The sequence below is a fragment of the Poromitra crassiceps genome, assembly GCF_964638095.1.
Source record: "Poromitra crassiceps genome assembly, chromosome: 4".
NCBI lineage: Eukaryota > Metazoa > Chordata > Actinopteri > Beryciformes > Melamphaidae > Poromitra > Poromitra crassiceps.
In genome coordinates this window covers 63892882-63918774 of record NC_139626.1, presented here as the reverse complement: position 1 = coordinate 63918774, position 25893 = coordinate 63892882, and the positions used below count along the sequence as shown (strand labels likewise).

Genomic DNA, 25893 nt, shown 5'->3' with positions numbered 1-25893 from the left:
TATTGACCGTCTGAACCTGAGCATTATAACAAACGTCTTTCCATTCATCATCTTCTATCTCTATATTCAGATCATTACTCTACGCCAATCTTTTACTTTCTGAGGACTCCTGAGACATCTTAACAACCTGCCCACGACCTTTAGAGTAATCTATCATCATCTTTTCCAAATCAGAGAGAGGTGGCAGTTCGACTGAGTTGTTTTGTGTCTTTGATATAAAGCTCCTAATCTGCAAATATTTAAAGAAATGTCTTGGCGGTAAATCCGATTTTTTTGCAAAAATCAGCAAAAGTCAAAAGTGTCTCTTCATCATCATACAAATCCTTAATTTTACGTATACCTTTGTTTGCCCATGATTTGAACCCCAAATCATGTGTCCCCGGTGTAAAGCTTCTGTTTCCCCATATGAATTGTGAGAGTTTTGCATCCGAGTCAAAATATTTCTTTGCTTTAAACCATACCTCCACTGTGTTTCTTACAAAGGGATTTTGTGTTTTTTTCTTTAGATTCTTAAGAGTGTCAGAATACAGGTAGAGATTCAGAGGCAAAGGTGATGTTGTGCTCCTTTCTATTTGCACCCAGGGTATAGCGGTTCGATTATTTGAAAACCAGAACATTGCTGCTCTTATTTGGGCTGCCAAGAAATACCAGTATAAATTGGGTAGTTTAAACCCACCTCTTTCATATGGCAAGTAAAGTAAAGTCAGGCGTACTCTAGGTCTTCTGTTGTTCCTGATCCACCAAATCTGATTTGAACGTCACTCGCCCCTCGTCATCAAATGCTTCTGCGCAGGAAAACCATGTCACCAACGTACGTATTTACTGACGCCCATGTCGTTAACATAGCAACGCATGCAGATAGGCTGTTTAGGTCTGGACACACAGATCCGACTTGAAAATCAGATTTGTGGCAGTGCGGACACATTCCCAAATCAGATTTGGGAAACCAATCAAGATAATGATGATTAATGACTTTATCAGCAAATCAGATTTGCCTGTAATGTAAACATGGCCTAAGTTACACTTCCTACTCTTACCACTCCTACTACTCCTACAACAAGTCCTCTTCTTCCCTCTGCTTACTCCTCCAAACAATCCTCCTCCGACACCAAACATAATATAAATAGGGGCAAGGACTGACCTTTGACCTTTGTATTCTGCCAGGTAAAACTACCTTTCCTTTCCTTCCAGCACATGAGCAGCAAGAGACACAAAGAGCGTTTGGCCGGCAAGCCTGTCAAGCCAAAATTCAGCCCCTACATTAAAGTCCAGCCCAGTGCTATCTTAGCGGTAAGGACTAACTACACACACTACACACAAACAAACACACACACACACATACACACACAGTTAGGAAAAGCCTTGCTCATTGACAACTCGGGGTAAGTTATCAATGGAGGGGAGAGTTTCATTCACCTTTCCCTCCCTGGATGTCCCAGCATGTCTGGGGGTTTGAGCTGACAACTGCGGGCACAAGCGTCACCTCACTCTGCCCCCATCCCATCCTCATCTGGCATCTATAAAGGCCCGTCCCAGGAGCTGCCAACAATCCACCCCGGCCTTCCACACACAGGCCACATGACCACAGACCACACTATTGTGGGCCTTGTCTGAATAAGCATCGCTCCAGAGGATTAACTTTAATGAACAGATATGTTTCACATGTGTTGAAAAATACCAGCACCAGATGGAAGTCATTTGAGGACATCCTTTAACACAATGGAATAAAGTGGAAATGGATGGGGTTATCCCCCCGGTTCAGCAAGCGACTGCCATTTCGTTCTCAAGTCAAAAACGCAAATGACAAAGCAGTTATCATCATTATTATTACCACCACAGTATTTTACATTGTGATAATATTACTTCTTCTCAAGATGTTTCTGTTGGATCTCTGCTCTAATTAGCTTGCAGTTCCTACTGTTTGCTGAAGAGGTTGATGAAAGTCATAGATCACACTTAATGTCCCTTTAAATATAGATTTGTTAAATGGGAAGAACCCATGCTATTTTAAATTTGGAGCCTTGACAGAGAGAAATAAAAAATAGATTGAAATAGAAAATGAACTGCTGTTCTGTTCCAGACTGTGAACAGGGGTCTTGTCTTGTGTGTCTCCCCATCCAGACAAAGCTGGCCCTGCAGAAGCATCTGTCCAAGGCCCTGCCGGCAGGGTTCCTGGCCGGTCCCTTCAGCCCAGCCGCCCTGTGCACCATGGCCTCTGGCCCCCTGTGCACCATGGCCTCTGGCCCCCTGGCCCTGCGGCCTCCTCCCAGCCCCACAGCCATGCTCCAGGGCCCCCTGATCAGCCCCACACTCTTCAGGCCTGCCCCAGGACCACTGAGAGCCACACACACACCCATCATCTTCTCTCCTTACTAGCTACGAGCCTACTGTCTACGAGCCAAGCTGAGCTAATCCTAGCCTGGCCAAAACTGGACTAGCGTAACAGTTTAGCCTTGCCTAGTCTGGATGAGGTCAAGCTAAAACACGGGAGCCCACGAGTGATGTGAGCGACACCAGGACAGCATATCAGCATGTCCAGTTTGGCAGCTTGGGGTCAAAGTGCAGTGTCCAAAATCCCCGGTGAGATCTCAGTGCTGACGGACCACAGTGTCTCACCATCATAATGGAAGGTCTATCGTGCAGCTGTTCCCTCTTCAGAAACTGTTGAGTGCATGATGCCCCGCCCCCTGGGATCTGGACCCCGCTGGAAGCCATAGCGACAAGCATCATTTTGTTTTATTAATAAGACTATGATAGACAAACACACTAGGCCTGTGTAAATGTTATTTATTGAGTGTCTGTTGCCAAAATACTATCACTTTGAGAGCTTTCTAGTTGTACTCTGGGAGAACAAGAGTCCTATCCTGTTTTAGATTTCGTCACAGAAATCAAGGAAATCCAGTTTATATTATATTATTCCCTGTGAAACTTCAATATGAAACCCCCAAACCTATGAAAACTGAGACACGCCTTTCTTTCTCTGAGGATATTGCAAATTGGCAGCTTTGTTTTGATATCCATTGTCTGCTCTGGACTCTTTTCTTTTTTAGTTAAATAGAAGTTCAACTTTTCTCTTTTTTGTCAGTCTGTCTGTCTTTCTCTCTCTCTCTCTCTCTCTCTCTCTCTCTCTCTCTCTCTCTCATTCTCTCTCTCTCTCTCTCTCTCTCATTCTCTCTCTCTCTCTCTCTCTCATTCTCTCTCTCTCATTCTCTCATTCTCTCTCTCTCTCTCTCTGTATAACAAGGTGACAATCAACCGCTACCCCGATATGATGCCAAGTATATTGACACAGATGGAGACTAGATGGAGGGGAAGTTAACTATTAGATTTAGTGCTTATGAGTTTATGAACTCTTGTTGTCTGCATCCACTCTGAAAAGAAAGCTCATGTTTGACATGAGCCATAAAAAAACTGTTGAGACGTTGGTGAGATAGCTGAGTTCAGGTTTTGCACAGCCTGATAGTGGCAGTCTTATGTGCTGTTCCCCAAAATATCCTCATCATCCTTAAATCCTTAAATATTACAAGTGGTTTTGACATTTGCAGTTAAACCTGTTAAGTTTTATAGTTGTATTAAATAACTACCTTCTCTCATTTTAGCAACACCCCCCCAAACACACACATACTCAATTGTGCTGAATCATCCTAAGCAATATGTATTTTGAAGTTGTATTTTAGTGTCACCTGGTGAAAATCATGACTAGTATAACTGTGCATCCATTGCAATAATGTAAATTATTGTTAATTTAAAAAAAACTTACTGTATTGTATATGACCTCATAAATACTATGTTTTTTTACACAATTGTGGTTGTTTCTTTCTTCAGACTGTCATTTTAGTGAGCTTTAATCCCACAAATCATTTCTGTATATTCATCATGGTTTTGCTGTGAAGAAGGCTAAAGTGTGTAACACGGTTTGATTCAAGGCACACATTCACTGACTTCTATCGTCAGTGTGATTGCAGGGGACTGAAAGGTGTAAAAAAAAAGATAAAGATATATAATATATACCGTATATATATATATGTGTGTGTGTGTGAATATACATTTTTAGAACATGAATGTTCCATAATGATCATTGTCCAAAATATTGAATAAACCATGAATAGATTGAATAAGTTGCTTTGAAGCCATCTTTCACCAAGTATTGACTCTGATACATTAACTCAAGCCAAGGTCATACTGTAAGTAGACTCCATAGTAGGTATAGACACCTGGCAATCCATTGAGATGTTCTAGACAGCACTCTAGCGCCATCCCCTGGTCAACCCAGGATAAGATCAACCGAAGTCCAAGTGTGGAAGTAACTAATACATGTACATTTACTCACATTACTGTAGGCAGCTTTTACCTCAATAAAAAACAACTTTTAAACAAGTGCTGTTTTTTCCTCATTATTTTGCGCTGGCCCACACACCGTAAAAATATTAAAGCATCAGGGCCTATAATTACACAAGATTGGACCTTTAAGTTTTTGTACCGTTCCTGATGTTTGGTTTGAAGTGGGTGTGCTCCAGACTTGTTACAGAATAAGCTCTGCGAACCAATCCGGTTGAAGTGCCTCTACCTTTCAAATTTGGCCGGGCTGGTTAATAATACATTTTTCTGTGGTGTGTGTGTGACATACTCAAAACACATTTATTTATGGTTTCCAAGGGCTTTTTAAAATGGCAAGTAACTTGTACTTTGAGGTATTTATTAACCAGGTAGGTTTCTCAAATGGTAATTTTCACTATTGAGTCCTTCTTTGAATGGGAGTAATTGCACTTATAGATTTTCAGTAGGCCTACCCACCCACTAGGCTACATTTATTGATACAGTATTCCATCCAGTACTTTTTTTTAGAGAAGACCTGTACAGAATCACATGACCTCTCTACAACCCGGAGGTATTTTGACTTCAAAGATATAATGATGCATATGAAATCTCTAGATTGCTCCCATAAGGGCAAGGCTGCTCAAAGAGGTAATCGATTGACAACAGCTATAAATAAATAGTCATGTCCAGCCCTCCAGCCTGGGATCCGTCTGCGCAGACGCAGACCACTGTTTGACCAATGAGCTCTGGCCAAACTTTGGAGCGACCTATTCCCGGAAATTGCGTGTGTTCGTAGCTCCTTTTGGGGGTAAAAAAAATGGCAGCTGTTGACATCGACATGCCGATGGAAACAGAAGCCCACATCCTCAATCAAGAGGACCTGGAACGGTAAACATTGTTTGTCTGCAATATTTAAACATGATGTTTGTTTCATGCGACAAAATCCAGAGGCGGATTTCCATGTGACACACTGACCTAGTTAATTCTCCAGCGGGGCCTCGGCTAGGCTAACGTTAGCAAACAACAATGCGCTCAGGTGGACAAGCTAACTTGGCTAGCTTCCTGGGAAACGCTATTATGTACGTTATTCTTCTGTAACGTTGAGTTATAGCGATAAGACATAACGTTGATCGGGTTGGCAAATGGCAGGCGTTGACACTAACGTTAGATTAGTTTCGATAAGAGTGGAAAACCCCACGAAACTACAGTGTTAGCTAATGGCAACTTCATGTCTAGTCTTGAACAAATAAATTGACGTGTTTGAGTCAGTGAGTAAGTTAAACTGCAGTTAACGTTGCCCAAGAATAAATATTTTGATGGCCATGTGGTAGCTATGACATTAGTTAATAACGTTATAGCTATTTCATTTGTTTGGGCGGTGACACACTGAAGTTGAAGACAGGCATTTGAAACATCAGCTGATAGCAGTTTTCCGCTTTCGAGAACTTTCCACGCAACGACGCAAGGCAGCTTGATTTTTAGCTTTCGTTTCTAATAACGTTAACCTACCACCGTCCTAAAACAGCTGACGTTAACTGTCGCGATTAACGCTTTAACGTTATACAAACTATTATAACAAAAAGATTACATACGAGGAATTTGACTGGGGACACCTCGGCATTCCGAAATGTCGGCACTCCGAAATACCGACATTCTAAACCTAACCTCTCCCACCCCCCATGCCTAAACCTAACCTCCTGCAGACTCTAACCCTAAACCTAACCTCTCCCACCCCCCACGCCTAAACCTAACCTCCTGCAGACTCTAACCCTAAACCTAACCTCTCCCACCCCCCACGCCTAAACCTAACCTCCTGCAGACCCTAACCCTAACCTCTCCAACCCCCCACGCCTAAACCTAACCTCCCCCAGAACCTAACCTCTCCCACCCCTGTAGGCTAAATAACTCAAGATGCTATGTCGGAAAGGCGGACCTAATATCTTTCGCAATGGCGAAACCTTTTTTGGAGATAAAAAGGGCCGCCTCGCCGAAAGCGTAGAAGTCAATGATCGGAATGCCGACACTTCGGAATGGCGAGATTACCCCGAATTGGACTAGTATGCAACCAAGACAAAAAAAAAAACAATACAGAAAGACAATCAGTCCCAAGGTGCAGTCCCGCCCGATGGTTTCCTGCCCAAAAGGTGTTCAAAAACCACCAAAACGCACACAAAACCACCCCAAATATTTTGAGGAGGAAACATGCCCAAAACCCGCCCATCTGGCAACACTGCCACTATCTATCTACTACTAAGAATGATAAGTGTCGGTGAGCAGTATTTTGTCCAGCCACAGCTATGACATTTTACATGCGATCGGCCGAAACATTCAGGGAGTGTAAACAGCACCCGTGCGGGGTGGCCTGACTGAGCCGGATTTTTTAATGATGTGATGTCACTCGAGCAATGATGTCATCAGTGATGATGTCATCCTTCCTGGCTGAGCAGACGGGTGGGCCTTAGTGGCCGAACACACCATACGCCAAAGCCATGCCGAACTGAAGCTTGAAGCAGACTCAAGCTGATCTGACGCCAAAGAAGTCACACCAGAACCACACTTTTCCTCAGTGGCCGGCGGCCCCTCCGACCCCTCACAAAATGCATTGAGTGCCTGCCTGGCAGCTCAGGATCAGTGTGCGGCACACTTGGAAAATAGAACAGGAGCTGAAATCAGATCAGCGTGGCTTTGGTGTGGCGTCAGCGTGGCATGGCGTGCGGCCGGTGTGAACGGACTCGCCTGTTAACAAGGACGCTGAATTGAAACTGCGTGGCTTTGGCGTTTCTTTGTCGTATGGTGTGAACGTGCACTAACTCTCCGGTCCACGTGCACTAACTCTCCAGTCCACTAGTATCTGTGAATAGTCCTCATTCGTGGGGGCTTTGGAGTCTTGTTGATGAGGCCGATGGCGGCTGGAAGGAAGCTGTTATTGTGACGAGGTTTTGGTCTTTACAGACCTCAGTCTGTAAAGACCTCAGTCTTTACAGACCTTACAGACCTCAGTCTCTTGCCGAGGGGGAGCATTTTTACGCCAAGGGGTTGTCTAGAGACTAGAGTTGCGTGATCTTGACCGCAGTCAGATCGTCCAATCGCCACCCTTTGACATCGGCAATGCACAATGTCATCGCACCCCCCCCCCCCCCCCCAAAAAAAAGAAAAGAAAAAGAGAACAGACGGCCAGCACTCAAAAAAGTCCTTTAGGTTTTTTAATACTTAGCTTGTACACCAGTAACAACGGACGCGTTTCAGCGGGTAGCCTTCAACAGCGTTATGCCGAGACAAGCGGACATGGCGTATAAATACAATCAAACCAGAACTACATTCAATAATCAAATCAGTTACCAGGTAAGCGTACACAGATAAGGACTTCAGAAAAGTTACAGAATATACAGAACATGTACATAGCATATATTCTACTAGTAGAATTTACAAATATAAATAATTACATATTAGATTAATTAAGGCCGGATATGCTTCCTGGCAATAGCCCTTCACAGAGAACAGGCAGAAACATAAAAATATACAACCGGGGGTCTAGTGGAAACAATGTAAAAACAAGATAGAAAATATATAAATATTTTGCTGTATATTTTGACATGTTTCTGGTGTCCGCGGTGATGTGTGTGTGTGTGTGTGAGCCTTGTTAGTAAGGTCTGATTGCAGCCCTGCTCTGCTTGCCCTTTGCTCTGCGTCTCAGTCCGTCTCTTTCTTCACTCTCGTTCTCCACTGGCTTGCCTGCTGAGCACCATCAGCTGGGAGTAACGTTGATAAGATAAGATACTAATAATGTTAAACTGAACATGAGATGCAGTGATATTGTCGCACCAATTAAGCACATGGACACACGTAGCCTACAGACTTTTAAAAGTGAGCCTCCCCCCACACAGCGACTTTCATCCTCGCCGTCATCTCCGCAAATCTCATGGCAGTTTAAGTATAGCAAACGTGTAAAATATAACGCTATACTATAGCAAGACTGTCTAGTGGACAACGTGACAATGCAATTCTAAACACATCGGCTTCTATAATAGATTTCCCTGCATCTCATACTAACTGAGATTAGATCGGTATTAAGTTTGGACAGACTGGAATGGATTGCTTTCATCTTCCCGCAGCACTGCACGACAGACACGTAGGACGATTAATTACAGCCTCTGACTGACAGTGGCGCAAAACTACGATCTAACAACGTTTTATTCATCGGACATTATTAGGTAAAGTCCCACTGATTGTCACACAATGTGTGAAATTTGTTCTCCGCATTTGACCCATCCCCTGGGGGAGCGGTGAGCAGCAGCAGCGCCGCGCTCGGGAATCACATGGTGATTTAACCCCCCAATTCCAACCCTTTGATGCTGAGTGCCAAGCAGGGAGGCAAATGGGTCCCATTTTTATAGTCTTTGGTATGACTCGGCCGGGGATCGAACTCACGACCTCCCAGTCTCAGGGCGGACACTCAGACCACAAGGCCACTGAGCTGGTCTGATTATGCCTGCCTCCATCTACATATAACTAGGGATGGGCGCGAGTACTCGGGTACTCGAGTACTCGTTCATAACGTCAGTACGCGAGTAACGTTTCCGCTGTCCGGGTACTCGCCCCACTCCCCACCCCTTTAAAAATGGTCTAAATCTACGCACGCATCGTTATGTGGATCTGCCAGCATGAACTGCACGGGCGTCAAGTCAGCCAGAATGTACAAGTACGTCATCCGCTTTGTTGATTTAAAAATAAAAGGCTTATTGTAACGTAAGTTGTAACCTTATTTATTTTGAGTAATGCGTTACAGCCATAGTTTCACGCCATATAACATCACAACGAGTATTTTGATACAAGGTTTGCTGCTTCGTTCGTTGAAATACCCTTTTCTCCTCCAATGTGCATACCGTAAATAAGCTATTTACTTTTGTTTAAGTAACATTATTTTGAAAGTTTTAACCGGAAGTTTTCCAGCTCATCCCGAAAATGGTGGCTGAAGATATGCTCCCGAAGGAGACAGATGCACGCTTCTTCATAGCGCACGCCCGATAAAACTCATTCAAAACTTTGCAGTAGTTTACTGACTACACTGTCGTTTCCCATAATATAACGTTAGTCACAAGAAATGTGGAGAAAGAATCGCTTTTTGGGAGACAATCGTTTCATGGTGATCACTATTTAGCTGCAGCTGTAATGTTAATCACACTGGTCAGTGGTCAGTTTTCACTTTTTGGCAGAACACCGGACCTTGTAATCCGTGGATTTACGTTAGTGTAACAGTGATCATAAAGTAAAATGGATGATACTGGACAATGGACATGTATTGGAATTGAGCCTTCGCTTGTTTCACAACAATATTGTCCGCTCCGAAGCGCTAATGCCATCCATCCATCCAACCATCGGCGATGCTGTCGAGGTAGGCTTTAGACGTTAGCTTAGCGTCACCTCACCTAATATCACAGTCAGTCAGTCCCTCTCCTCACATGCTCCAGGTAACGCTTTCTCCATGCAAAAATGCAAACGTTATGTGTGAACAGCCCCACACACAGCAGATTACCCCTGCTCCGTCATTACCATAGTAATCACACAGACCCCCCCCCCCCGCGCGCGCGAGAGTACTCGAGTACTCGTTCATAATAGAAGGAGAGTACTCGAGTATTTAAATTGCTTAAAATCCCCATCCCTACATATAACGTTACTCTTATGTAGTTTTGCACAGAGTAGTTTTGCACGCGGCATGTGGAGAATGGGAAGAGAAGATGAGACGGATCGGGGGACGGGCGACTGCGGGGAGATTTGTAATTAAAGATTTTTGTGGCGGGGCTCCTTGCGGACATCAGAAACATGTTTGAAGGCAGTAGCCTAGTAGCGTTTGTTAATGGTCTGGTCTGAACACACACTCTGCTCAGTCAAACTGCTGCTGTCAGGGAGCAGCCACACACGGGGGGCGGAGCCGATCGATCGGCTATGGAAAATCAATCGTCATTTCAGCCATTGAGTCGGCAATATACGATCTGATCGCCAATCGGCACAACCCTAGTCTAGACTCAACGCCAGACTCAGCCTTCATTCTTCATTCTGAGTCTTGAAGTGGCACCCGGCCTAAGGTTGTTGTCCGTCCCAAAGGAAAATCAGTGTTCCGAAATATTGCTTAGTTTCCAATACCGAGCCCCTATAAACATGCCAGAGCCTGTGATTTCTGTCTTTTCCATTGGATATGGCCGTTGTTCTTCTGTTTCCCAGCGGGGAAACAGCGCCATCTCTGCGGGTGAAAACAAACCCGTAATTACACATCCGGAAGAACAGAAAAATGTTCTTACTGGAAGTCTGTTGCAACCTAGTCTCGCTGGCCAGCCGCAGGTCTCCATAACTGGGATAAACCCTCCTCTGCTCTAATCTGCTCTCCCATTGGAGGCGTCGGTTTCAGACGCTGCCGGATTCCTGCTCGCCGCGTAAGAAGCTCTGTCATTGGCTCCGACCATGTCAATCAGAGTGGCTTCCGCTCCCTCCTCCCTGTGTGTCGCTGTAAATAGTGCCCTGCCGCCTCAGGGAAAACAACAACGCTAACTAGCTAGCAAGCTAACGGCAGAAACCTACACGCTAGCTCGTTGCTACACGCTGAATACGGCAAGTTGGATTGTTTGAAACTATTTTCCAAGGACACTGCCGCTAAGCGCCGCCCATCGCAATCCCACTATGGAGACCTGCGGCGCTAGACTCCTCGGACGGAAAGGAGAGGAGGCTGGCCAGCGAGACTAGTTGCAACCTAACCTGATCAAGGTCATAAGCCTCTGTTAGAAGCACAAATCTTTCTCTAAATATTACCTTCTGCTTAGCTGACTTGTTGAGAGCGGTGTTGACATGGTTTATTGCTGAATGGATTATAATTGGTTTGTATCGTATCTGTTTATTTGCACCTCCTGTAAAGTAGCTGTGCTGTCCCATGTTGTTTATTTGCACCTCCTGTAAAGTAGCTGTGCTGTCTGTCCCATGTTGTTTATTTGCACCTCCTGTAAAGTAGCTGTGCTGTCCCATGTTGTTTATTTACACCTCCTGTAAAGTAGCTGTGCTGTCTGTCCCATGTTGTTTATTTACACCTCCTGTAAAGTAGCTGTGCTGTCTGTCTGTCCCATGTTGACCTGAGTTGTTTCCTCTCTCCTCTCCAGTGAGGCTGAAGGCTTCAAAGAGAAAGGAAATGCCTTGTACATCCAGAAAGATTACTGTGAGGCGTTCAACTACTACACAAAGGCCATCGGTGAGAGTGCTGCTCCAAACTCCATACGTCTTGACACTGGAATTAAGTTCTCACTTCTCACCAGATACCTTTGAACTGTACCAGGAAAATGTTTACTGCAGGGGTGGCCAAACTACGGCCCGCGGGCCAACTGCGGCCCGCTGCCCGTTTTTAAGTGGCCCGCCATGAATTTAGAAAAAAAAAAAAAATGCTAAAAACGTTTTGCGCTTTTCTGTTTCAAAGTTTAAAACGGAAAACGAAAACGGGGGGAAAAACGGAAAAACAAAAACATTAAGAAAAAGAAACTGAAAAACAAAAACAAAAAAACGGATTCCCCCCCATTTCGTTTTTTCAATTTAAAACCATTGAAAATGGGTTATACTTGGGCACCCTGACATGGTCTATTTATATAAAAAAAAAAAAATGAATTAATGTTTAATACTAATGTTATGTTAAATTATCTCTGTCTTAACCTGTTGGCACAGGAAAAGAAAATGTTATAACATACAGAAATACCCATTGTAATAGGTGAGCGCATCAATAAACTATGTGTCATATATTTATTTAGGTAGAAATTCAATTTTTGATGGCACAAGGGATTTCTGGTCCAATTTTTTTGCCGCGAAAACTGCCGCGCTTAATATTGTTTGGCCCGCGACTCCTTATATTTTTCTGTATGCAGCCCACAACCAAAAAAGTTTGGCCACCCCTGGTTTACTGTGTTGACATGGGCCTATGGAGCCATACCTGCCCAGGGACTACAGTTGAAAACTAGCCAAGCTGGCTAAACTGGCACATTTACATAAAGGTTTATTAATTTGCACTGTCCCTGTAATTTTAAACTTAAAAATGAGAAATCTTAGCAGTAAGCACTGCAGAAAGTTTGCACTGCAGTAAGTACTGCAAAGATGGTTCCCTTGTCAGTAACCAGAAACAGAAATAGTTCACTGAAGACTATCTGTTCTGTCATTTGTACCTATATTTCATACAACAAAGCATGAAACCTGCTGTGTTAAGAAAAGGGCTAAGTTTACCTGTGCTTTTTTGTCCTTTTTCCCAAGATGCGTGCCCCAAAAATGCCAGTTACTATGGCAACAGGGCCGCCACTCTGATGATGCTCTGTCGCTTTCGAGAGGCCTTAGAAGACTCCCAGCAGGCCGTGCGGCTCGATGACTGCTTCATGAAGGTCAGTTTAAACAGACTCCCAGCAGGCCGTGCGGCTCGATGACTGCTTCATGAAGGTCAGTTTAAACAGACTCCCAGCAGGCCGTGCGGCTCGATGACTGCTTCATGAAGGTCAGTTTAAACAGACTCCCAGCAGGCCGTGCGGCTCGATGACTGCTTCATGAAGGTCAGTTTAAACAGACTCCCAGCAGGCCGTGCGGCTCGATGACTGCTTCATGAAGGTCAGTTTAAACAGACTCCCAGCAGGCCGTGCGGCTCGATGACTGCTTCATGAAGGTCAGTTTAAACAGACTCCCAGCAGGCCGTGCGGCTCGATGACTGCTTCATGAAGGTCAGTTTAAACAGACTCCCAGCAGGCCGTGCGGCTCGATGACTGCTTCATGAAGCTCAGTTTAAACAGACTCCCAGCAGGCCGTGTGGCTCGATGACTGCTTCATGAAGGTCAGTTTAAACAGACTCCCAGCAGGCCGTGCGGCTCGATGACTGCTTCATGAAGGTCAGTTTAAACAGACTCCCATCAGGCCATGCGGCTCGATGACTGCTTCATGAAGGTCAGTTTAAACAGACTCCCAACAGGCCGTGCGGCTCGATGACTGCTTCATGAAGCTCAGTTTAAACAGACTCCCAGCAGGCCGTGCGGCTCGATGACTGCTTCATGAAGGTCAGTTTAAACAGACTCCCAGCAGGCCGTGCGGCTCGATGACTGCTTCATGAAGGTCAGTTTAAACAGACTCCCAGCAGGCCGTGCGGCTCGATGACTGCTTCATGAAGGTCAGTTTAAACAGACTCCCAGCAGGCCGTGCGGCTCGATGACTGCTTCATGAAGGTCAGTTTAAACAGACTCCCAGCAGGCCGTGCGGCTCGATGACTGCTTCATGAAGGTCAGTTTAAACAGACTCCCAGCAGGCCGTGCGGCTGGATGACTGCTTCATGAAGGTCAGTTTAAACAGACTCCCAGCAGGCCGTGCGGCTCGATGACTGCTTCATGAAGGTCAGTTTAAACAGACGATCATGTGATGCATGATGCGGTCGATAACAAGGACAAGAGAATCATCCTCAGCGTGCGATTCTCTCCGAACCCTGGTTGCACCTGTACAGTAGAGTAGAGATTGTTATTGTAGAGGTTTTATATCCTAACAAGGAAGTGTTTTCATTACTGCCCCACAGGGCCATCTGCGTGAAGGCAAGTGCCACCTATTTTTGGGAAATGCCATGGCAGCTAGCCGCTGCTTTCAGAAGGTTCTGGAACTGGAGCCCAGCAATAGCCGGGCCAAGCAGGAGGTGAGGTTTCTCCTGATGCCGTTGCTGTTGAAGACCAACTTCACTTTTCACCTTTTATTCTGTCCCTGTAATAAATAAAATAATAATAATCTTTTGAGTCGTTGGGGTCTTATGCTGCTAATTTTACACTCTGTGTATGAAACTGTGTATTCTCACTGTTAAGATAGTGCTGAGTATTGCTGTTTTGTAATTGTTTTTCAGCATAAGAATGCCACATCAGTCCTGGAGTATGAACGAATGGCAGACTTTGGCTTTGAAAAGCGGGATTTCAGAAAGGTACCTAACATCCATTGATATCATAGAAACCTCTTGTCATACTGTTAGTTTCACTGCAAAGGTATATACAGGGTTCGTACGCTCATGAAAAATCTGGGAAAGTCACAGAATTTGAAAATTGTAAATTCCAGGCCTGGAAAAGACATGGGTCAAAATGACATCAAAATGTCAATGTCAACACACAGCAATGAGCATTCATTGTGTGTGTGTGTGTGTGTGTGTGTGTGTGAGAAACACCATGCAGGCTCATTTAACTTCACAAGAGACCCATTTTACATCAGAAAAACATTGATAAATACACTTTTTAAATTCAATTAAAATGTCAAACAAAGTAACTTTAACCTCCCTATAACCTATAGTGATTCATAATCAATTAAATCTAATAAGAATAATAATGTTTTTCTGCCAAGCGTCATTCATGCAATCAATGTTATATCTATATCGTGATATGAAACTAGATATCGTCTTTGTGATATGGTGATATGGCATATGTGTTGCCTGCCTGCTTTTAAAGGCTGCATTACAGTAAAGTAGTGTCATTTTCTGAAGTTACCACCAGCCACCAATTTAACAAAGAAGACACTGTAGCTCCATTTTAGTTCATTTAATAGCTATCCACAAACATCGTCATTATAACCACTAAAGGTGCGTTCACACCGAGATATTTATTTTTCGCTCTGTCGCTCAAGTCAACCCTTTGGAATCGCTCTGTCGCTCTGTTCAAATCGCTCATCAACAGGCACACGAAATGACGGACATGTGGGGGATATAACGTTACGCAATGTCATGATATTTGTCCACTACGAGCCACCGTCATTGTTTACAAGCTAAAGCCTATCCGCGTGCTCCTAACGCGAGCTCCATACCGGTAGGACAGACTTCACTTCATGTCAGCTGTCAGGCTGTCAATGTGGTTTGTTGCCACACAATAAACCAGCGGTTTGTTTCAAGCCAGTGTGATCCTTGACTCACTCTCACACGGCAGCCAATCAGCGTTCAACAGCGAGCGACTGATGGCAGCGTATTTTCGCTCGAGTTGGGTTATTTCATCTCAGGCGACGAGCGTATTTTCTCCCTATCGCTCTGTCTCTGCCGCTCGGACGCCCAGCGATTTTTCTCCCAGGCGAATATACGCTCAATCGCTCGTTTGCATTGACTTCAGAATCAGAATCAGAAAGACTTTAATGATCCCCGGGGGGAAATTGGGACAAGTTACAGTTGCTCGTTCACATAACACAGATAGCATAAAATAAAATAAAATACACAGTAGTAATGCGATAGTAAAATAAGCAGAATGAGAAGAAGAAAGAACACAACATAACATGGAATAAACAGTATAACAGTATAAACAGTAAACAGTATTAAATGCAATAGCAGCAAAATAGTGGAGTACGTCTAAGTAAGCAATACGTATAGTAAGTATAACTTACGTGCCAATTGTCATTATTGCACACTGAACTTATATTATTCGGCCTGCCCCATACGTTACACGTGGCTCAGCCATGCACTTTTCCAGTTAGCCTATCTTTATTGCACACTGAAGTTATATTATTCGGCTTGCCCTATACGTTACACGTGGCTCAGCCAGGCACTTTTCCAGTTAGCCTATCGGCTGGCTCAGTCTCAGGGAGACTGAGCGTCTCCGAGGTGCTCTTTTAAGAGAGGCATTAAATAGACCAATGGCCACAGGCAGGAATGACTTCCTGTGCCTCTCCGTGTTGCATCTGGGTGGAATCAGTCTCTCACTGAATGTACTCCTGTGTTTGACTAGCACGCCGTGGAGTGGGTGCGAGTCATTGCTCATGATGGAGCGTAGCCTGGATAACGTTCTCTTCTCTGACACCGCAGTCAGAGAGCCCAGATCCAGCCCCACAATGTCCCTGGCTTTACGGATCACTTTGTTAAGTCTGTTGGCATCCGCTGCCTTCAGCCTGCTGCCCCAGCACACAATAGCATAGAGGAAGGCGCTAGCCACTACCGACTCATAGAACATCCTCAGCATGGTCCGGCAGACGTTGAAGGACCTCAGCCGTCTCAGAAAGTAGAGACGGCTTTGCCCCTTCTTGTAGAGTGCTTTGTATGTAAACTCGACGCCAGCATTACTGATGATTATCAACAATCTCATTGTGTAAATATATTGTCCAGTGATTTTGTCCATATCGCCTAGGCCTACTTATAACTGAACATTTAGCCCACTTCGTAGAAAATACAGAGACATATATCACCTATCACCATTCAGCCTAAAAATACCAAGATCAAAGTTTTCAATTATTGTTATCCGTTAGTAGTTACATACTCACTTTTTCATATACATCCACCGAGACCTCACAAAATGTTTGGTCATGGAAATTTGGTTTAAAGTCATGGAAAACCATTGGTCAAAAATGTGTATATGAACCCTGTATATATGAACAATATAGATGGTAAAATGGTCTGCATTTATATAGCGCTTTTATCCAAAGCGCTTTACAGTCAGTAGGTACATTCACACACCGATGGCGGCAGGTTACCACGCAGGGTGCTGGCACACCAACGGGAGCAATTTGGGGTTCAGTGTCTTGCCCAAGGACACTTCGACATGCTGACTGGAGGAGCCGGGAATCGAACCACCGACCTCTTTTATCCAAAGCGATTAGTGGACGACCCGCTCTACCTCCTGAGCTACAGCTCAGGAGGTAATATTATATTATAAATATATTATAAATAATATTTAGAAATTTGTTAGAAATACCAACATTTGGCTCTTCATCATGTTTGAATGTAATTGCAGTGTGAGTAGTTTTAGACCTAGTGTTTGACAGTGTTTCTCCTGTCTGCCCGTCCTCCAGGTGGTGTACTGTATGGACCGGGCCCTAGGTCTGTCCTCTGCCTGCCACCGCTTCAAAATCCTCAAGGCGGAGTGTCTGGCTCTGCTGGGTCGCTATCCGGAAGCCCAGTCAGTCGCAAGGTAGAGGCAAACAGGCTTTTTGGCGTTGTGGCTGTGCTGTGGTGGGTGATTATTGCGCCAAAAAAAGCGATGCATATTTCCCCCCCCCATTTTCTCTTAACTATTGTTCACTTCGGATTGAGTTGAGCTTTTAAAGAGCAAATCAACACTAAATCGCTTCAGGCAGATTTTCTATTTGCTTTTTAAACAATGGCTCGAATATATACAATATTTACAGCAGATCCTCTATCCGTTCTCTCGCAGCGATATCCTGCGGATGGATTCCACTAACGCAGACGCGCTGTACGTTCGAGGCCTGTGTCTTTACTACGAGGACTGTATCGATAAAGCTGTGCAGTTCTTCATCCAGGCTCTGCGCATGGCTCCTGACCACGAGAAAGCCCGGCTAGCCTGCAGGGTAAGTTTGTCAGCTTTGTCACCCGGTCATTCCTACTGAGCTGCAGGGATCAAGCTGAAGCTTGCTGGACCAAAGCGTGGAATCAACAGAAAACAAACTGGGCTTTTGTTTAGGGGAAGAGTTGGATTTGTCAAAGTTTTTTCGAAACCATAAGTTATTTTAAGATCTTACATAATGCATATTCTCATATGAAATACTATAATATTGCACGGCAAATTCTGTCATGGAATACATTTGTGAAAACTTGTCATAATACAATATCTGACAATTCACATATGACATTTGCCTCTTAGAATTACTCATCTATTGTGGCATGATACAAACTGACAAGATGATGTTGAGCAACATGGTTCAAATTGAGTCAGCGATGCTACAAAGAAAACAGAAGGGTTGAAATTGACTGTGTTCTCTGTTCTGTGTTCTCTGTTCTGTGTTCTCTGTTCTGTGTTCTCTGTTCCGGGGGTTCCCAGACGTGCTCCAAGACTTTGATGTGAACGTTGCTCTGCTCACTCATGAAGCCGACATATTTAGAATATTTTAGAGGGTTCATATTTGTTTGATATCGACTGATTATTCTCCTCCCAAATCAGAACGCCAAAGCCTTAAAAGCCAAGAAAGATGAAGGCAACCAGGCATTCAAGGACAGCAGCTATGATGCAGCCTACCAGCTGTACACAGAAGCCTTGAAAATAGACCCCAACAACATCAAGACCAACGCAAAGCTCTACTGCAACAGGGGAACGGCGGGAGCCAAGGTAAAGAGACCAAAATCACACCCAGGTGTTGAAGTAAGCGGTGCAGGTTTGCGTGCGCGTGTTTCACCGGCTTTGAGCCGCTTTCTGTGTCCCAGGGTATCAGCGGGGTCTTGAAAAGTAGTAAAAGTTGATCAATCAATTTAGGGGAAATTAAGGCCCTTAAAAAGTATCAAAAAGTCTTACTCACATTTGAGAGGTATTAGCTATTGTAGTAGTTGTTGTAGCTATTGTGCTGATGGTGTTAAATGAGAATATGCTATTGTATCATATCATAAGCAGACTTTGTGATATCAGCAAATATTGTATAATTGTCCAAAGAATCTACGTATATAATATTGTATCGTGATGAAACGTGATTTTTTTTATTTTTTTTATTTAACCTTTATTTATACAGGGGAGAGCCCATTGAGAGCAAGCTCTCATTTTCAAGGGAGCCCTATTACAATGAAGACATTTACAGCAGTTGTAGGTAACAGACAGATAACAATAGCGAAAAACAAAGAGGTAAAAAACATTTTCCACCCCTATCGCTGATGTGGCGAAAGTGACGTTGAGCTCTTAAAATATATTGAAAAGGTCTTAAAAGGTATTGCATTTCACTTCAGGATTCCTGCATGTACCCTGGGCCCCGTTCCAATACCCATACTTCCATACTATTTAGTAGGCAAAAAAAGATTTAGTATGTCCCAATACATAGTATGTCAGATGCAGTATGCCAAGAGTACCAGGATGTTGTACTACATCAGCTCCTATTTCGGAGTATGCATCGATGCATGCTGCTTCAGCCAAACTTCCCCACAATCCTTTGCGCAGCAGGAAGTTATGTCTTCTTCTTCTTCTAATGTTTTATGGCGGTTGGCAAACAACTTTTTGTGCATTACCGCCACCTACTGGAGTTACGTCGCACTGACTGAGCTGCGTGTTCATGAATGAGATAATTAACTTTAAGAAAGCCTTGAAATATGTTAAAACCAAACAAGCATGGTGTGTACCAAAACATGCATATCTTGATTCCTGTTTAGATCTCTGACTTAATGTTTTTGCTTTATTTATTTTATTTTGTTTATTTGATTGTCTGTTCCAATTTTGTAAATGTTTAGTCTGAATTTTTTGTATAATGTACTGTTTGTTACTGCCAGACTTTGTTTATTGAATAAAAAAAATAAAAAAAATAAAAATAAAAAAAATGTGGCGCTGCGGACATCGGCGGAAGTGAGCAAGAGGTCGGAGTTCAGGAAGCTCACGTGACGACAGATGTAGTGTGTCCCAATAGTATGCATTTTGCATGCATGCTGCACACTACAATCCATACTTTGTGAGGGCAGCGGCAGTACATACTACAAGAAAGAAGTACAAGTATGGGTATTGGAACGGGGCCCTGGTCTCCAATCTGGCTTCCTTGTAGAGCCGGGGGGAGGAGTCTAGTCTACAGCCGGGGGGAGGGGTCTAGAGCCGGGGGGAGGAGTCTAGTCTACAACTCGTGCGCACATCTTGGAGCACTGCTCAAATGCCGTGCTCACATCTGGGCTCAAACGGATGGACAGACGCACACCGTTTCAGTGCTCGATGGCGCTCTTCCCTCCTCTCCACTCTCAGCTCACTAGGGGTGCTCCAAAAAATCGATTCTGAAAGGATCGCAATTCTTAATGCCACGATTCCTGGATCGATTCCAAACTCCAAAGAATCGATTCTTAAAATTGTAAAAAAAAAAAAAAAAAAAAATTTTTTTTTTACAGTGCACCTGAACGCAACATGGAAGATACCGGCTGAATAAGTGTCCAAATGTTCATGTGATTTGTGTACTGTACTGCCACGGTGCCACCACCTCTTGCACTTAAGAACTCTGGTTAATGTATTCCCCCCAAAACCTATAAATCCTTCTCAAAGTCTATAGATCCCCCCCAGCCTATAAATCCATCTTATCTGAAGAAAATAAGGGGGGAATTCCCCCCTAGTTTGCAAAATGAATTTAGGCCCTGACTGTAATACAGAAGTTCAATTTGAAGTTCAGCATTAATACATTTGTCATTTTTTGTCTTATATTTACCTTTGTGTGTTATTGCAATATAAAACTACATAATTGAGAATCGATTCTAGATTCTGGAATCGAGAATCGTTGGAATCGAGAATCGATTCTGGAATCGGATCGTGACCCCAGGAATCGGGATCGGATCGTGGCTTAGCCGGATCGGAGCACCCCTACAGCTCACTGTCGTTTGCTTCTCCCTCATCAACAGCTGAAGAAACTCGATCAGGCCATTGAAGACTGCACCAGTGCAGTCAAGCTGGACGACTCTTACATCAAGGCGTACTTGAGACGAGCCCAGTGGTATGATATCCCTCCAGTCTGCTATCCCTCCAGTCTGCTCTCCCTCCAGTCTGCTATCCCTCCAGTCTGCTATCCCTCTAGTCTGCGTACATTACGGTAGTCTTCTATTGTGTTTTTTTCTCGAGTGTTCTGCAGTTGTTTGGAGTGACTTTGTGTGTCTGTAGTTACATGGACACAGAGCTGTATGAAGAAGCTGTACGGGACTATGAAAAGGTCTACCAGACGGAAAAGACCAAAGGTACCCTGCTGTCGGGTGTCGTCTTGTTTTCGTACATTTATTTGTCTAAAACAAACGTATTAGTCGGCTAGGTTTTCAGCTGCTCACATAAGGCTTGCTTCTCTCTCCCTCTTGCTCTGTAGAACACAAGCATCTGCTGAAGACAGCCCAGCTGGAGCTGAAAAAGAGCAAGAGGAAAGATTACTACAAGGTGCTGGGGGTCGGCAAGAACGCCACCGATGACGAGATCAAGAAGGCCTATCGCAAACGAGCCCTTATGCACCACCCAGGTATCCTCTTCTTTTACACTCACATGGCCCATGCACTAGGGATGTCAGTTCTCGGGCAATAATATATATATATATATATATATATATATATATATATATATATATATATATATATATATAATATATATAAATAAATTATATAATAATAATTTATATAATATAATTTGTCTTAATTTCCCCTCAGGGATCAAAGTTATTCTGATTCTGAATTGATGGTATCACATGGTGAACTCTGTTTATGCAAAACACCAGCTAGCTTTGATTATGTTTAATTGTGGTCTGTGTCAGTTGTGGCGAGCTCTTGATGATGGGTGACTTGCTTTGTCGCTGCCTTGCAGACCGCCACAGTGCGGCGACTGCGGACGTGCAGAAGGAAGAGGAGAAGAAGTTCAAGGAGGTGGGCGAGGCCTTCACTGTGCTCTCCGACCCCAAAAAGAAGGTCCGCTACGACAATGGACACGACCTGGAGGACGATGGCGGCTTTGATCGGGGAGGTAAGTGCTTTATTTCTTCATTTCTATTTTTGTTGGATGAAAGAGAACGTATTTCTGCTCTCGTCAACGCTTCATGCAAGTTTTCTTCAAATGGTGAATTTGAGAGTACCGTAGTATAACAAGATGTATGACCAGAGACTTCACAAATGGGCATAGCTCAAGAATAGAATGACCTGACCTGGGCATGGGTGAATGGTAGGAGGAGCATTGTGTTTATCAGAGAAAGGCAACCAATTATAAAGAATTTAAAGTGCAGCTGGCTTGAATTACCCAAATAATTTGTTTACCTCAGGCAGGCAAAGTATGAATCATAAAAAAACACTAATTACATCTGTTATAACTTATTTCCAAGTATACTGTAAATCTAGCCTCTGCTTTTGAACAGGGCAGAGGCAGATCATTGCATTTGTATTTGTATTTTATTTGTATTTGTATTTGTATTTGTATTAAAATGTCTTGTATATCCATAATAAATGAAATCTAAATATTTCAGTAGATTTGATGGTGAAATGTGAGTAGAGAGAGTAGGTTTGAGTCAGATTGAATAAAAGCAGTGACTTTCTGTTATGTTTCCAGTGCCGCCTCATCATCGTCCCCCTCTTAAAGTTTTTGTGCATTGTAGAGCTGCAACTAACAATTAATTTGTTATGAAACTGTTGATTATTAGTTATCAGATTATCATAATTTACAGTAAAACATATTTATTTTATACAAACTTTTAGGAGGAATACCATCATTAGATTTAAATTATGTTTCAGCTTATTATTGCCTTCAAGACCAAAATAAACTACTGCTTTATGGCTATATTTCTAGCTACATAGCTACAATAAAAGATAAAGCACTCATTTCTAGGCAGGCAGCCACTGAGAAAAGCAATTTGTCCATGAAGAAAATGGTAATTGCCAAGATTTTGTGACTATTATTATTGTTATTATTATTATTAATAATAAATAATAATAAGTTAGCTAGAGAGGGTTTCTTTACAGTGTTCTCAGACTAAAGGTCCTTTTACACATCGGGAGCGTTTTTTTCGTGCAATTAATTTGCACATCAATAATATTTTCCGAACCTATATCAGTCAATGCAACCGTGCATACCAACGGCGAAGTTTCGCTGAGCGTTATTGCGGGGTTTATTTTTTCGAACCATGGTTGATTTTTCAGAATTTCGCTTCCGACGTGTACACATCTACGTCGGGGGGGGGGGGGGGTGCGGTGGTAAGCACTGACGCCTCACAGCTCGAAGGTCCTGGGTTCGATTCCCACCTGCGACGCTGTGGGCGCTGGAGTTGTGACCCCCCCATATCTTCAGTGCCTACCAGTGGGCTATCTCATCGAAAGGGCCTTTCTGTGTGGAGTTTGCATGTTCTTCCCGTACCCCCCAGGGGGTTCCTCCGTACATAACCCCCCACTAAAAACATGCAGAAGATCGTCATCCGACCAGTGACGACAACATCTGAAGTTGGTCCAATGATGGTCCAATGAAGGTCCCCAGGGGCTGGAAAGAAATAGCGACCACTGCTCCTGGCCTGCCCCCTGGAGGAAACGACAAGCCTGGATGGGTCAAATGCAGAGGACATATTTCACCGGCCACCAGCATGAGTGTGTGTAGTGGCCACATGCATGTGTTGTAGTGTGTTGTGTGACAATAAATACGGGCTGCCGTCTGAAAATCGTGTTTAATCGTGTTTATCTGTGGCTGTGATTGACAGGTGGGTCAAAACTCGCATCGCAATTTCGTGCCGTATATTCGCATCGCTCTTGATGTGTAAGGACCTTTAGGGCAATCAGTATTTTTTGGAATGGCCCCCAGACCATGACAAAACCAGACCATGACAAAACAGACCATGACAAAACCAGATGCACACAAAGCCAATGGACTATGGTCAATTTATTCAAGAAAGATAATAAGAACACTCAAATACTAGGATGGGGAAATCACAACGTTGACAAATAGTTGCAGCCATAGTACTTCAGCTGCTCTTGTGTGGTGACTGAATTTCTGTTTTGGAGATAAAAAGTAATGGTCGAACATTCTGCAAAATGATGCTTTGATTTCATTTCCCGTTTACACACCTTGTGAATAATTGTCTTGGGTGTTCTCTTGTTTTCTCTCTAGATTTCGATGCCAACAACATCTTCAGGGCCTTCTTTGGTGGCCAAGGCCAAGGCGGCGGATTCAACTTTGAAGCCAATAATTCAAGTATGTAGACGTCACTAAGTTAGTTTATTGAAACTGAGAAAATGGGTCACGTTACATCTTATTAATTATGAATTCTTTGTTTTCTTTTTCTAGACGCCGGACCTGGAAATTTCTTTTTCCAGTTTGGTTAAAGTGAAGTTATCGTGCGGGAACATTGCAGCCCTGCAGTGGACAATATTATGTTGGACTCACAATCACCTCCTGATTTGTTTCACAGAATCTCCTCACTAAACCTTTTCCAGAGTTTTTTGGTTATTGCATCACCTAAATTTACTCGTCACGTCACAACAAAACTAACGGGTTCAAAGTTTTTAATTAGGAAGGGAACATTGTAGATAAGGATTGTTATTCCTTTAAAGTTAACAAATGGTTCAGAGAGGTGTGGATGAGCTTATCTCAGAGCATGTCTGTATTGCCAAAATCTAAATAGAATCTAAACTTGTAAAACTGCCGCTATACTTTGATCAAGGTGATCCAAATACTAAGGGAAGGGATGCATCGGAAGGGTAAGCGCCATAGATGATTAGTCTTAAGAGTACTACATAGTTCGAGTTTTTATGATGCTCCTGGGACAGACTTGACTACCTGTAGAGCAAGAATCAATGTAATTTTGGAAGGTAAATGTCAAAACTGACCTCAGGACAGCACTTGAGGACAATGCTGTCCTGTTGTGAGTGGGTGTCCAGTCCAGGTTCTATTGGCTCACTCGCAGACTGTAGGATCAATCAGCAGGGTTTTGTCTCTTCGTCTAGTCTCCATGCTGCATTGTACAGTTGACTGGAATGTAAAGCATTGTTTTTGTTCATAATTTCTCTTTTTCTTCAATTTCCTTTAGGTATATTTATATTTATTGTATATTCTAAATTCTGACTGTATGCAACCTAATGCCAGTGTTTATGGTCTTCCCTTTTGTTTTGTTTTTTGTTTTGTTTTTTACTCCAATCGGTTGTAAATGTGTTTTTTTTCCATCCTCTTCTTCCCTTTGAGTTTCAGTGATTGTGAAACAGGCCAAAACCAACACACATCTACTAGGGGTTTTCTTCAGTTGCTTATGACATTTGAAGGTATACCCACTTAGACTCAGCACTGACCAACTCTCATGTCCCCATCCAAGTTAAAGTGGTGCCTTACCAGACTAAGCAGAGCAATTAACCCCACACTTTCTTACAATTAAATAATTTCAAAACAGAAGAGCCAGCTGCCCTCCATTTGCAAAGGCAAAACATTGTCATATTTTTGTGCTCTGTTTTGGGGAAAACCTTTCCAAGTCAGGCCTTTAAAGGCAGATGAATTTTGCAAGTGAATATGTAAACACCGGCCCCAAATCATTTATTTGCACATTATCAAGCCAAACCTGTTGTATCATTGTCACACCTAGCTGTCATGCACGTTTGGTCAGTACAGCCCTTCCCCACTTCTTCCACCTGTTAAGGGCCATGATGGTAAGCTGGAAATGTCCATTGTCGTGGTAACATGTCACAGTATTAACAAGAGACATGCTTTTGTTATTGAAAAAAAATAAAGATTTGTCTTTTAATGTAATGATGGCATGTTGAGATTTGTTTAATTATACATTCTCCAACTGTTACAGCTTCCTGTATGAGCAAATTGAATTTGAAACCTGATGCATCTTGTGTTAGGAGGTATTGCTTCACCTGAACTGACCCATTTTTGTACCTGTTTGGTATTTTCTCTGCCAGTAGATGGCACTATTGTGTCAAATTTGACTATATTGGGGATTATTGATTTTTTTTTTGTGTGTCAAGTGAATTGAAGCCACGTATGAAATTAATCATAGCCAATATTGTGGAATACAGTGTTGGACGGGATTGCATAAATTCATCCGGTTTCTTAAAACGTCAACATTTCAAATTATAGTTTGTTCACTGCGCGAGTTATTTGTAGGTGGCTTCTTATAAAGAAAGTGGGCGTGTATGGCATGACCACGTGACTGTATAAACCAATGGCAGCAGCTGAGAGGACGTGTAATCGG

The 25893-nt window shown here is 43.3% G+C and overlaps 2 protein-coding genes across 2 annotated transcripts in view; both read left to right on the top strand.

Annotated features, from left to right (window-relative positions):
• LOC310775901 (zinc finger protein 385D-like) overlaps nucleotides 1–2376 on the top strand; it is a gene marked incomplete at both ends in the record, with an annotated part of 2934 nt that extends 558 nt beyond the window's left edge. Inside the window, 2 exons of the mRNA XM_083636025.1 lie at nucleotides 1192–1290; nucleotides 2122–2376. Of these exons, the coding sequence (XP_083492151.1) occupies nucleotides 1192–1290; nucleotides 2122–2376 (354 nt within the window). The remainder of the gene's footprint in view (nucleotides 1–1191; nucleotides 1291–2121) is intronic.
• A 2691-nt stretch (nucleotides 2377–5067) lies between these two features.
• On the top strand, nucleotides 5068–25442 carry LOC310775489 (dnaJ homolog subfamily C member 7-like). The gene is made up of 14 exons (XM_083635643.1): nucleotides 5068–5205; nucleotides 11460–11548; nucleotides 12589–12713; nucleotides 13880–13993; nucleotides 14195–14269; nucleotides 17098–17216; nucleotides 17460–17613; nucleotides 18204–18368; nucleotides 20606–20697; nucleotides 20862–20935; nucleotides 21058–21204; nucleotides 21543–21698; nucleotides 23817–23900; nucleotides 23994–25442. The coding sequence occupies exons 1-14, from the start codon at nucleotides 5135–5137 to the stop codon at nucleotides 24029–24031; spliced, it is 1503 nt and encodes a 500-aa protein (XP_083491769.1). The 5' UTR covers nucleotides 5068–5134; the 3' UTR covers nucleotides 24032–25442.
• Nucleotides 25443–25893: the final 451 nt, after the last annotated feature.